Raw genomic sequence first — 12747 nt, 5'->3', positions numbered from 1 at the left:
GATCTTATTCTGGAGCTCTGTTTACAACATTCACAAACTGTAGTACATTCAAACACATCTATCACTATCTATGATCCAAAAAAATACTTTAAAAAAAAATAAAATTAATAAAATTACTTAATTACATAAATTACATTATGGTAACCTAATAAGTCAAAATGGAAAACAAATCAAACTCTAATGAATACATGGAAAAAGAATCAAACTTGAACTATTAAATGTAATAGAATAGAATAGAATAGCACTTCTTTTGGGATAAGTTTAGGACCGAATTACATTTCTATCAGCTCCCAATCAGATTATAGGTTTGTACTTTCAGATTTATGTATTTAAAGACCTTTTTAAGTTGAACTGATTCCAAACTGCTCTTTAGTGGCAAAAAACTTCTTCTTGACTCCAAACCCAAAATAGATGTCATATTAGGAGGGAAGACAGGCATAGTCAGCTTTTGTTTTCGGGGAATAATTGTGAACATACTCAACAGTTATACTGTTTTCTACTACATGCAATGTTTATCATTGATTGCATTGCTTAATTAGCAGTATCATAAGAACTACATCTTCAAAGTATGATACTATCATCTGATGTCTACAGACAGCGTTTTACTTCTTCTTTGAGGTTTGTTATCTCCTTCAGTGGTGCCATAGGCCAAGCACTCTGAAAGATTAGAATACCTGTCAGTGTTGCGATCAGTGGAGCTCTTGCACTCCGATGATCCTTGCACATTGTGGTTCCTCAGGATGAGAGCACCTCTGCCTGTGCCAAGGAGGAGGAGCGTGGCTGTAAGGGGACATTCCTCCAGCCACAGCTACTTCTTGGCAACCTTTGTGCACTCATTAACCTACACTGGATCTTTTCTGCACCTTGTGATTTACATCACTTCTGCCTTTTCTTCCTTTCCTTGTCTTTGGAGCGTTCCCTTGGTTAGCAGCACCTCCCCATCTTGGAGATAAAGGGACCCAAACACAACATCTCTTAGCTTGAAAGGATGGATATGCTCTTTTCCAGGCTCTGGCAGGTCTGTCTGAATATTAATTAGGGTTGGCACATACACACTCATGGACTTCTGTCCATATCAGAGTAGCTCTGTGAGGTGTCAGCTTGCACTTGTAGACATAAATATAACACTTACTGTGGACTTCATACACACACCTCCCACCCAAATACCTCTGCAGACCAAGTAAAGCCCCTCAAGGCAACATCACTCCCTGATGGCAATACAATCAAATCTGCCTTCCTTAGGCTAGTTTTGTAATGATAATGCATCCCACAAATGCTGATGCTCCAGATACACAACTAGTCTAAATGTATTGCTTCTTTAATCAGCACAACAGTTTTCAGCTGTGCTAACATAATTGCACCAGGGTTTTCTAATAATCAATGAGCCTTTTGACATGACAAACTTGGATTAGCTAACACAATGTGCCGCTGGACCACAGGAGTGATGCTTACTGACCATATACATACACGTATGTATATATTCCATTAAAACGCAACCATTTCCAGTCATTTACCATATTAATAATGTCTAGACTCTATTTCTGGATAATTTAATTCAATTTTTTTTCTAAGTTTATAACTTTTGAGCAGTCATGTAACTACTTTGAAAGTAGTTTCAAAGTTAATAAAAATATAAACATTTTTACACAGTCTGACAGAATCAGTTATTTACTGTCCATATGCACCATCCAACACTGTAGTGATTGCTCTTGGATGTTTACGCTGAGTGAAACAGTTCAACATCGAGAAACTCAGAGACAGCGTTATGAAATATCCTGGACTGGTCAGTAGCACTGCCACAAGAGGGCAGAGAAGATCCATCTGAGCAGCATCCATCTCATCCACCTTCAGAAACCCTGTGACTGAGGTCAGGAATGCTCGGCTGAGGCTGAGGTTTGTTAGATTGGAGGGAAGGGACGAATCCACTGGCTCGTCTGTGACCCCTGTGATTACAGTGGATGAAACTTTGAAGCTCCCTGAGGAGAGAGTGGATCGTAGCCACCAAGGCTTACTCCACAATCAGTACCTGACACTTACCATATATCTTAGTATCACAGCAGCCTGCTGCTGATTTTAACACTGCTGAACAGATTGCTGATAGGTTACTGCTTGTATATATGGTTTTAAACAAAATTTAGAATTACGTTCACATCAAACTGCCACTTACAGAAAATGACCAGAGAGAAAGGTCATACATTTTGTATGAAACACCACATTGATCTGAAGCTCTCAGATTAATGTGGTGTAATAAAAAAGTTTGCAGAAGTATGAAGAGGCAGAAAAGGGAAAGGCTCAAATCAAGTTCATCAAAACTCTCTGTCCACTGCTGTGGGAAAACATGTCCCAGTCACATTAAAAAAGTTGCTGTCCGATAATTATTAACAATTCTAATGTTTACCATGATTATTATAATCTTCACACCTCCATACACGCTCAGTTTAAAGCAGCATTAATTCATTTGTTTAGGCAGAACCAGCTGTAACACAACACTCTGTGGGTGGTGGTGATGTGGTGGAGAGAATAGAGAGTAACAACAGCATATGACCAGTAAACTAGCTGGCTGTGTGGACTACAAAAATGGAGACACAGGTAACAATTTATGAGGGAAAGAAAAGACACATTTAAAACAACTGCATAGTCCATAAACACTGATGCTGTTCTGTCTGTCCACATCTCCTGTGTGCAGCTTCATATGCTTAATGATCTGTGAACTGACCTAAAAGTTGATGATAATAACCATCAGCAGCATGCTGGAGATCTTTCCGCCTTATATAACTCATTCTCTTATTCAAGGGTGGCTGGTCTTTATGTCAAAGACCCTCGCTCCAGTTTTTCCCAGTGCTGATCCGGAGGCATTTCATTCCTCAGTCAGGCCCTCCCTTCCTCCAGCCTCCATCAGATAAACTCCAGGTCTGGAGGTTGGACGCTCTCCCCCGCACGTCCTTCCTGAGAAATCCCCTCATTTACTCTGAGTCCTCCACAGTAACCCCTCTGTCATCCACGCTGTAACTCTGTTCACCCCTCACTGTCTGTCCTGCTGCACTGTTGAGACATTGTGAGGCTTCAACTTTTTAATCAAATGTTTATTTTAGAGCAGATTGATTATATAGTACAGAGTAGGAGTATCTGATTTTGTCTCAAATAACAAACTATTTTCTCCACTCTCGGATCCTATTCTGCTAAACATACAGTATGTTTTAAAGGTAAAAGTTTAATTGTGAGCACCAGAAAATATTTTGTGAAGACAGGTTAACATTTGGTTGATTTGTGTTATATTCTGTGCACAGTTTCCTACTTAGACCCCGGGAATCCGTGTTTTTGATGTATTTTTTACTTGGACTGAGTTCAAATGGGGAAAAGGTGTTTGGATAGTAATTTGAAGCTTGGTGAAGTCTGTTCCTGTGGTTGATGCTCTCTTCTTCAGACTGCCATGGTGGCCTCTCACGCTGTTTTCTCAGTTTCCTTCTTTTATCAAAGTGAAGATTAATTGTTTACATTTCTGTACATGATAGCATTTCCATTCCCAGGACAGCTACATATAAAACATAGGCAGATAAACAAATGCAATACAAATAAAGTGGAAACAAATTGCTTATATCAAAACCTATATTAAAACTGGAGCTACTACGAATAGCTTCCTCTTCCTGACACATTTCTTGTCCTTCATGATCAACATCTGAAAGAAAAACACTAAAAACAGCCACACAAGCTACTTTGTGAGGCTGTGCCTCTGTACAGTGGTGCTTTGAGCTACATGCTCAAGTTTAGCAGATAAGTTTACCATGTTCATCATCTTAGTTTAGCTATAGTGTGCTAAGATTAGCTAATTAGCACTAAACACAAACACGCATCTGATCATCACCAAAGTCAGGGCAGCACTGGGATAATAATTCAGGCCTGGAATCATAACAGACCACGTACAACTTATGTTACTAACATATCTTTAGTTTTAATACTACACACAAAAACTGCTTCAAAAACAAAAACAAAACAGCAACAATTGTCTTCAGTTGTAGGAGTTCAATTGCACTGTCAACACTACAGACACAAGTATTCATATATATCATTTTTGGGCTGTTAGGTACCTGGCGTTTCCTCAGAGCTCTGACTGGACTTGTGTTGGTCCTCATGAAGCTCTGGTAGCTCTGAGTATCTGAGCTCCTTCCATCTGATGGAAGAGAATACACAATCTTGTATTTTCTACATTATTTCTATGTATACACCTCCCACTTTCCTACAAAGCATGATTATTTGTTGATGCCATTTTTTTTAGTTTATTAAAACATATATTTAGTTCAGAAAGGATAACAGTGATAATTACGTGCTGAGGGTCAGTCCATTTTTTTGTTGTTTTTTGAAAACGTCCATTACTTCTGTAATTTTGCAGCATTTAGCTGCACCTTCCTGCAGGACTTTCCTACTTTTTACTTGCTCCCTCTCAGCTCCACCTTTTCTCTTACTCTTGTTCTCTCTTCCACCTGATAACAAGCAGAGATCATCCATCAGTTTAAAGGCAGGCAGAGGAGGAGGCATCATATATTAGAAATTCACAACATCAGTCCAAAATAATTGGAATCTCTGTTAGTGTCAAATAACACTATCAGTCAGACGTAATACACACAGAGCACATGGTAGTTTGGTGAAGTCCACTGTATGTGAGTGCCGGTCGTTACAGCCTTTCTGCTTTAAACTAAGAAAAGTTAAACACAAACTTTAAGTCTATCTTCCCAGTGGCCCCAATCCATTTCGCCCCTGTAGGTCCATCATAGTTAGTCTGCTCATTAAATCCTTCTGTTGTTTGTCTTCTTTTCCTCACAGCGACCCAGATCCTGAGTCACGTCACATGCTGCAGTCTAGATGGTGATATCTGTGAAGTCTCGTCTGGCAAACCCTTTCTGAAAAACATAAAGAAACAATGCAAATACTGGCAAACAATGTCACAACCTTAAACATGCTTCCCAAAAAAATATGTAGTGTTTGGGCTAAACATTTATACTCGGCTTGTCCCGCCATCCATCATTTGCATCATGTTCTGTTTGCACTCAGACTGTACCTTTCTAACTTCCCATTGTGATTTACTGTCTTGTAAGCACTTTTCAGGTGCACGTGAGTTTTTAATCACCTGCAGTCTGTTAAAAACTGGTGATGTACATAACATTAAACCACCATCGCTGATGAAAATCTGTCTGATGTGGGTTAGGCACAAATGCTCATGGATGAGGTAATGTTTTAAAGTTTTATCCACATTATGGATAATTATGATATGATGAATGAAAAGCACTGATCTTTGAGTAAACCTGTTGATTTCTCTGGGTTTGAACATCGTTGGGAACATTGGAACATTTGGAATAATTTAAGTAAACAGCTGAACAAAATATAACAAAGGTCTTGTTGCTTTGAGACATTTTAATGAGAATTCTTACATATTATATCATTAAACCAGTGAACTATGTGTTACCATTTGGGAGCAGTGGAACAAGCTGAAAGTAAAACACTGATACCATCACACTGACACTCTCATCACTGACTTTATTACCTTATAAAGTTGTTTCAGCAAACATGTTAGCAACAAGTTGCCTATTAGATGCATATCCAGGAGATTGAGAAGCAACATTAGCATTAGCTGACAAATGTAAGTCCAATATTCACTCTTCTCTTAACTCTGGATTTGTCTCCACCAACTGCAGAGGGGGATATATGTTTCTACAGCTGCTAAATGCTCCACTATGTTAACCAGCTATGTGCTTACTTGCTGTTAGCTGTTTGGTGCTCTGTATGTACTTTACAGAGGGTTTATCAAACTGATGAGTTGTCTGCTGCTGCTGTAAAAGAGGCTGATTAGAGTGCAGAGGAAATGTTTCCAGATTTTTTGTTTCAGACCAGTTTGTTTGGACTGTGACTGGTGAAGACAGGAGATCACAACGGGTTATCTATGAAATGTAATAACTTCACTATGGCCACCCAGCAGTCAGATAAACACATCACTTTTGTTTGCTGTGTCAGGTTCACTTTCGCTGTGGCTTGTGTGTGTGTGTGTGTGTGTGTGTAGGAGGGTTTAAACAGGAGGAACATAGCAGTGTTCAGGGACTGCCAAGTCCACCAAACCAAACTCTTCTTTTATTCATCCCAGAAGGCACAAAAGAGACAAACCCAGAATATCTGAGCCAGATTCTCTGCATTCCAGCTGAGAGCAGTCACTAAGGAACTAAAACACAGCAGGGCCAGATAAGAGCTCTGATAGACACAAGTAGATTATTCAGTAGATGAAGCAGGGATCCCCTGAAGATTGTAGAGAAGGAGTTAGAACAAATCAAGGGATTTAGGATTGTTGTAATTGAAATGTTTAATAATGTCTTTTATTCTTGTTATTTCCACTTACAATTACAAACCCTGACAGCAGTTATTAGAGGAAGAGCGTGCTATCTAACATAATGAGTGTGGCATTCCACAGCAGATTGGTAAAACATCCTTCTATAAAAGGAGCTACTTCTCCTGTTCTTGCCCAGACTGCTGTAATCCTGTTAGCCTCTCACTTTAGATCTTTATCAACTTCATAAACTGGGACAAACCAACTTGTTGTAGTAGTTGTAGTTTAACATGCCGTCAGATTTTTGAGTTCACTCCCAAGTTCAAAAATTCCCACTGTGGAAAAACTAATTTAGAATTACTTCCTTAACTAAATTGTTCCTTATCAAACAGAGTTGTTGGGAAAGCAACAATACACTGCACCCAACCTGTCTGGAAGAACAACCCTTCCAGAGAGGTTGGCTGCAGTGTATTGTTGCTCCCTAGCCAGGAGCCAGAAACCAATCAATGATACTCTCCCAGTTGTGTCCTCCCACACTGCTGCATGACCCTGCACTCATTGCTACAACACCTGTTTTGTATGAATACATCTTTCTGTTTGAGTACGTCTCACAGCTCCACAGCTCTCATCTACTGTGTGTTGTTTCCCAGCAGCGTGGTGGAGATCAAAACAGAGCTAAAAAAAATAGTGTATTGAACTTATATTCATCAGGTGCACACAAAAAGAATGATTATGTATCTGCTGGATGTGTACATGAGCCCGCGTTTGCTAAACATTTGTCTTACTAACTTAATAAGAAGATAATTCATCAGAGTTGATGCTTGTTGTGCTGCCTCAGAGCGGCCAAAAATCAGTTTATACAGTCTGAAATATTGTGGCTGAAAAAACTGCTGCATCTCTGTCAGATTTGTAGCTTATGTTAGGAAGTGCCTCTTGCCATTATCAAACCAATAAGACAACGTCTCACTTTCAAGTAGCCTGACTCCATTACTGTCATCACAGAATATTAAGAGTAAATACTGCATCACCACTGAGTCTCCTATGTGTGACATGACAGATATTGAGCCAACCCAACCCAGAGAAGAACTTTAGTTACTCTACAGTCTAATTGCTATCAGCTGCAGAGAAAATATTTGCATTTGCAGGCTTCCCAGATAAGGCATGACCAGAGGCTAACAAGATGCAGGCTTTTAGAACAGAGTGAAGGAGGGAGAAGAGAACCAATAGGAAGAGATGAGTGGAGGTCATGTGGGTTAACACCCCCTTGGCAGATATGTGCAGCTGCAAACTACAAAATCATCTGGTGGAGATTACACCCACACATTCTGCTCTCCGTTCAAACTTTAGGCTCATGTCATTAACACTTGTAGCTATGAATAATATCATATTAACAGTGTTATGTTGTTTTGGTTCCGCATCTTAAATGTAGGCCTATTCGTAACAGTTTTAAAGCCCATTAAGTACTGCAAATGTGATTGTCCCACTGCACAATAAGACCATAGTGAATCTGTGGGGAGTGACTAGGGTTTTCAATCAGTAATACTGTAATACCCATTTTACACAATAACCATCATCCAAGGCAATTATGTTTGAACTACAATATTTGTATTGAAGTCAATATAATAGATAATTTTACACACTCAATGGACAACCGTTGTGTTTTAACTTATCATTGTGAAGTACCGATTGCACAGTGAAATGGCTGTAGAAAAAAAACACCATCCATGAATACATTGGTTCCCTATAAATCTCGCTTTACTTGGTCTGCTACTAGGCTGAATTTTCCCCAGAAAAACGAAGGTTGAATTATGGCACAAAGGAAATGTGTCTGCCCCTGCAAAATCCAAAACAGGAAAAGGCATTGTTTTCACTATTTGCTATTCCCAAGTAACGGTGGAACAACTGGAATAACTGCGGAACCACTATGCTTGATGGAGAGTGCTGCTGTTGGGTCTTTTCCCGCATTGATATGTTTCCCCATACCACCAAGACTTTTTTTGTGATTAAATTTTTATCGAAACATTTTTATTCAACAATGTGAAATACAACAAAACCATACCAGGCGTCCCCATGCCCAAGGATCGCCACGCAACGATTACAGGAATGCCCCGTGCATTCTTGCCACTGATAACTCCATATTGATTATGTCAGCATGAGTAATGATCAAATAAGCTTTTGTGTCTTTATGTGGAGATTTCCAGCGCAAGGCCAGCAACCTTTTGGGAGCAGTAATGCCTGTCTCTATTCAGACAAGTTAGCTTTTATCGTATAAGAGTAGCATGAGCGTGGCAGTTACATGCCAGTTACATCCACTACAGCAACCCTACAGCAACATAACTCATTATGGGGCCAAGCCGTTGTTTAGCATGATTCAAAGGGACTGCAGAGTAAATCAGATCTTCCAGTCTACGTGGATATGCTTTCCAAAAGGTAACAGAGTCAGGATCGAGCCAATCTGCCAATGGTCTCAGAACAAATGAACAAACTACCCATGACAGTATGTCCATTTTAACAATTGACACACAAGCTTGAAGAGATTTGGGGAGGTAAGACCATCTATCAAGATCTGACTAGTGAGGGAAAAATGTTCACCCCAAGTATTTAAACTGCTTGATAACTGAAATATGTTGGGGTAACAAACTAGGTTCTAGTACTGAGTTTAATGGAAATTATGCTGATTTTGTCCAGTTAATTTTACAGCTGGATAGAGCCAAATTGTTCAAAGGTGACTAATACATGAGTTATAGCGATGGCAGCTTTGTTGACATACAACAATATGTCGTCAACATACAGCAATATGGAATGAGTGGATAGTTGGATGTAGACGAATAGCCTGAGCAAGGGGCTCTAGTGATAAGGGAAAAAGGAAAGGGCTTAATGGACAGCCCTGTCAAGAGGTCAGATTAGGATTTTTTACAGTTGTTTTTGTGCAGTAGCCAGGCTGCTAGCAGTAGCCACGTTGCTAATGCTGTGTCGCAGAGGCGCCAAAACGTACTAATTCCACTCGAGGAAAAAAAAACGGAGGCTGTGATTAATGCTGCTCATCTTGTTAGCAGAAATGTAAATACTACCCCTTACTACAATCTGAATTACTTCAGATTGGAGATCGACTAATTCAATCTTAGTGATTGTGATGTATTTCTGAGTGCAACAGAATATGTAGGCAGGCTTTACAAAGTTGATTTCATTAAATCTATAAGACGTGATTGCATGACTCAAAAATGGCTTAGAGAATACAGTGCAACCTTTAACTATATTGGTTGTATTGGTTAAATTAATTCCTTTTTAGGGCTTGGTGTCCAAGTAGGATCCAATACTTTTCATCCAAAGCTGTAGCTCCCCTCATCACTCAGGAGAAGTTTAGTGTATTAGATCACTTGCATCAGTCTGGCTCCCACATCAACAAGGTTTCCAGATTTAACTGGCGGCTATCTTTCGCTAAAAAGCGTATAATATCCACCTTACACTACCTGCTTATTAATGAATAGCAGACAGACAAAGTTAGCATCTAGATAGTTGGTGAACTTAATGGAGCATTTCGAAGCTAAAACAAATTTATATAGTATAACACTCATCGTCATTGTCATATCAGTTTTATTGGTCTTATTGGTTTTTACTTTTCAATGTATGATAATTGGCTTTTTAAAAATAAATTAATAAAAAGTATAAATACATTAAATAATATATAATATATATTACAAGTATTTTAATATATGAATGACTGTAGGTCGACAAAGTATATCGAAGGATAAATGCTATAATATGCAATGATGCTAAAACCCAGAAGGTTTTACTCAAGGAGACAGTGAAGTATATTATTGGACTTTGTTACATGGACACAAATACACCTCCAAATGAAAGCTAATGTTAAGGAGGACTGATAGAGAGCCTCATCACATGGTGCAATGACCTGAAACTCAGTATCAACAAAAACAATGCTTATGGTGGACTACTGTCACATTGGGTCATATTCTGTGGATTCTGCAGATACTTTGTGTGTTGTTGTTTGTTTTCTGTTGTGCTTGCAGAGGTGCATTGAGAAGCTGGGCGGAGCTTGCCACTCACCGGAGCAGCTGACACACGCACACCTGAAGCAGGTTGGCAATCAGCGCCTGCTGCTAAGCCCTACTCTCCATGCTACCTGCTGCCAGATGATTTCGTCTCTTGATGTGGTACATGGCTCCAGCTAGATCGTTTGTACTAAGTCTACTAGTGTATATGTATTTCTCTCCTGGAGATCTAATCTCTCTCGTGCTTTCTCTGTGCTCAGTGTTCACCGGCACTCCAGCTACCAGCATTGAAGCTCCAGCTGTCCAGCTCTCTGCACCTCTGCGGCCAACTGCATTACCCTGTGCTCTTTGGAGACTCTCCTCGCAATGCTTCACCAGCGCCACCGTGGGCTACCTCGCCTCCAACTACATTCTCTCTGACGGGGACTCAGCCTTGGACTCTCAACATCATCACCTGCTTAATTTATTGTGAAGCCAATAATTACGCTTTACTCAACCCCCTGCCTCAGTGTCCGCTTCTGGGTCTACACAATCCTAACCGAGCACAACAGACTATAGTGCTTTAAATATGGATGTTGCTGAAGGGAGCTACAAATTGTAAAACGTTGATGCTTCACGCACTTCTTCAACAGCAGCACAGAAGATCTCTACAAAGAGAATAGTTTCAAGGGACATCCAACATTAGTGTCACTAATTCAGTATCTGAGCAAATGTGAGATATTGTCACAAACTCCCCTTCTGTTGCTGGGTCATGGTGTTGAATAGTGGCCAGAAAGGGTTTAACAGAATGTTCCGATGTCACAGTGAAGTTTACCTTTGACCTTTAGCCCTAATTGTTTTCGTGTTTGTCTTTTGGCTTGAACCAAGATTTTAAGTGCTTGTTATTGCTTATCTATGTGGATCTCTAGGTGGTGCATGGTGATGTGCTATGTATTTGCTGAAATGTACTGTATATACAATATTTGAATAATTGTGTGTGTCTCTTGGTATCAGCAGTAGTGGGTCTCACCAGTTTGTAGTCTTTGTGCAGTTTGCTGTACTGGAACATGTTGCAGAGGACAGTTGAGGCTGCTCTGGCAGCTTTTAAACTCCCCCCGCTAAACCAAGACATAAAGAAAAAAAAGGAGGATTAACAAGGAGGAAATACCACAGCATTAACAGAGAGGAGAAACCCAATGATTAACACTCTCCAGAATATGTAAAGTCATAAACAGGAAACAGAGGTCAATAAGAAGTCACAGCCATGGCATAGCTGAAAGATAATAGGACCAAACAAGTATTACCCAATTATAAGGACCATGATGAAAGGTATTGCAATAAAACATTTTTCATAGATTTAGCATAGGGATGGCTACCCATGCATATGTGGCAGGCAGTAGCAAACTTAGCCGCATTTTTGTTTCTATTTGTTATTTATTTTTGCTTTTATTAAACAAAGCATGTATTATCTATGACAGAACCCATAGATAAAACCCTCATCAACATAGAAAGTGAAGTGCAAGGACTGGATTGAGTGCTTACGACATCTGACCACCCTGCCAAACCAAAGAACTTCCCAAGCAGTGTAAGCACCCCAAGAAGACAGGGAAGAGAGCCGGGATAAGAGCTAACTTACCCAGAATTGGACCCTAAGCCTAAGGCTAATCCACTACCCAGCCAACACATGGCTAATTTCTGAATGCACAAAATAAAATGGATGAATAAGACTCAGGGTCACTCGGCAATAGGAAATAAGAAACTGTTGTGCCCAAATTTTTAGCAGAGACCTGGCTACATCACATCATCTCTGTACAAGCTACTGCACATGTAGTAAAAACATGTGCAATGAGATGATTGATGTTATTACTTACATTTTAACATCTAACTCTCACTGGAAACTGTTCCCAAGTGCCTCAAGACAGCCACCATTGTCTCTGTAAAGTAGTAGGGTAGTCAGACTCCACGACATGCTGGCAGGCAACATGAGAGCACGGTGAGGAGACGTGACTAACAGTGCAGCACTGACTACCCGAAGAAGACCGCGGATAGCGCTCGTTTGCGTCAATGAGCAATTGGATTTTGGTACTTCCGGTGACAGGCAGTGTGAATTTTCATATTAGCTAAATATTTAGTTTCATCCGTAACCTTTAGATTTAGAATTAGATTTAGATTTAACATTTAGCATTTAGATTTAACATTTCTATTTAAATTTAACATTTAGATTTTCGCCAACTAATGAACTAACGACCTCATCCCCCACACTCCACCATGAATAAATGAAACAATGTCACTTGACACTGACATTGCAGATACTGTACATATTCTTTGGGTGTATGTGTGTATATGTACTGTATATACAGTATGTATATAAGTAACTGTATATTCATTACATTATACATTCATTTTATCTTATTCTATTTTAATTTAACTATTTGTAGATATGTTTTATGT

General features: G+C 39.6%; 1 protein-coding gene across 1 annotated transcript in view; it reads right to left on the bottom strand.

Moving 5' to 3' along the window:
- Positions 1-3924: 3924 nt before the first annotated feature.
- The window catches only part of LOC140995243 (plakophilin-3-like), a 32987-nt gene continuing 24164 nt past the window's right edge, over positions 3925-12747 (bottom strand). The window contains exons 12-13 of the mRNA XM_073465211.1: positions 11327-11414; positions 3925-4895 (exon numbers count right to left, since the gene is read on the bottom strand). Coding sequence (XP_073321312.1) covers positions 4854-4895; positions 11327-11414 — 130 coding nt within the window. The 3' untranslated portion in view covers positions 3925-4853. The remainder of the gene's footprint in view (positions 4896-11326; positions 11415-12747) is intronic.

Source organism: Pagrus major, chromosome 4 (assembly GCF_040436345.1).
Source record: "Pagrus major chromosome 4, Pma_NU_1.0".
Classification (NCBI taxonomy): domain Eukaryota; kingdom Metazoa; phylum Chordata; class Actinopteri; order Spariformes; family Sparidae; genus Pagrus; species Pagrus major.
The sequence above is the reverse complement of the archived record's forward strand: the minus strand, read 5'-3'. Positions and strand labels throughout refer to the sequence as shown.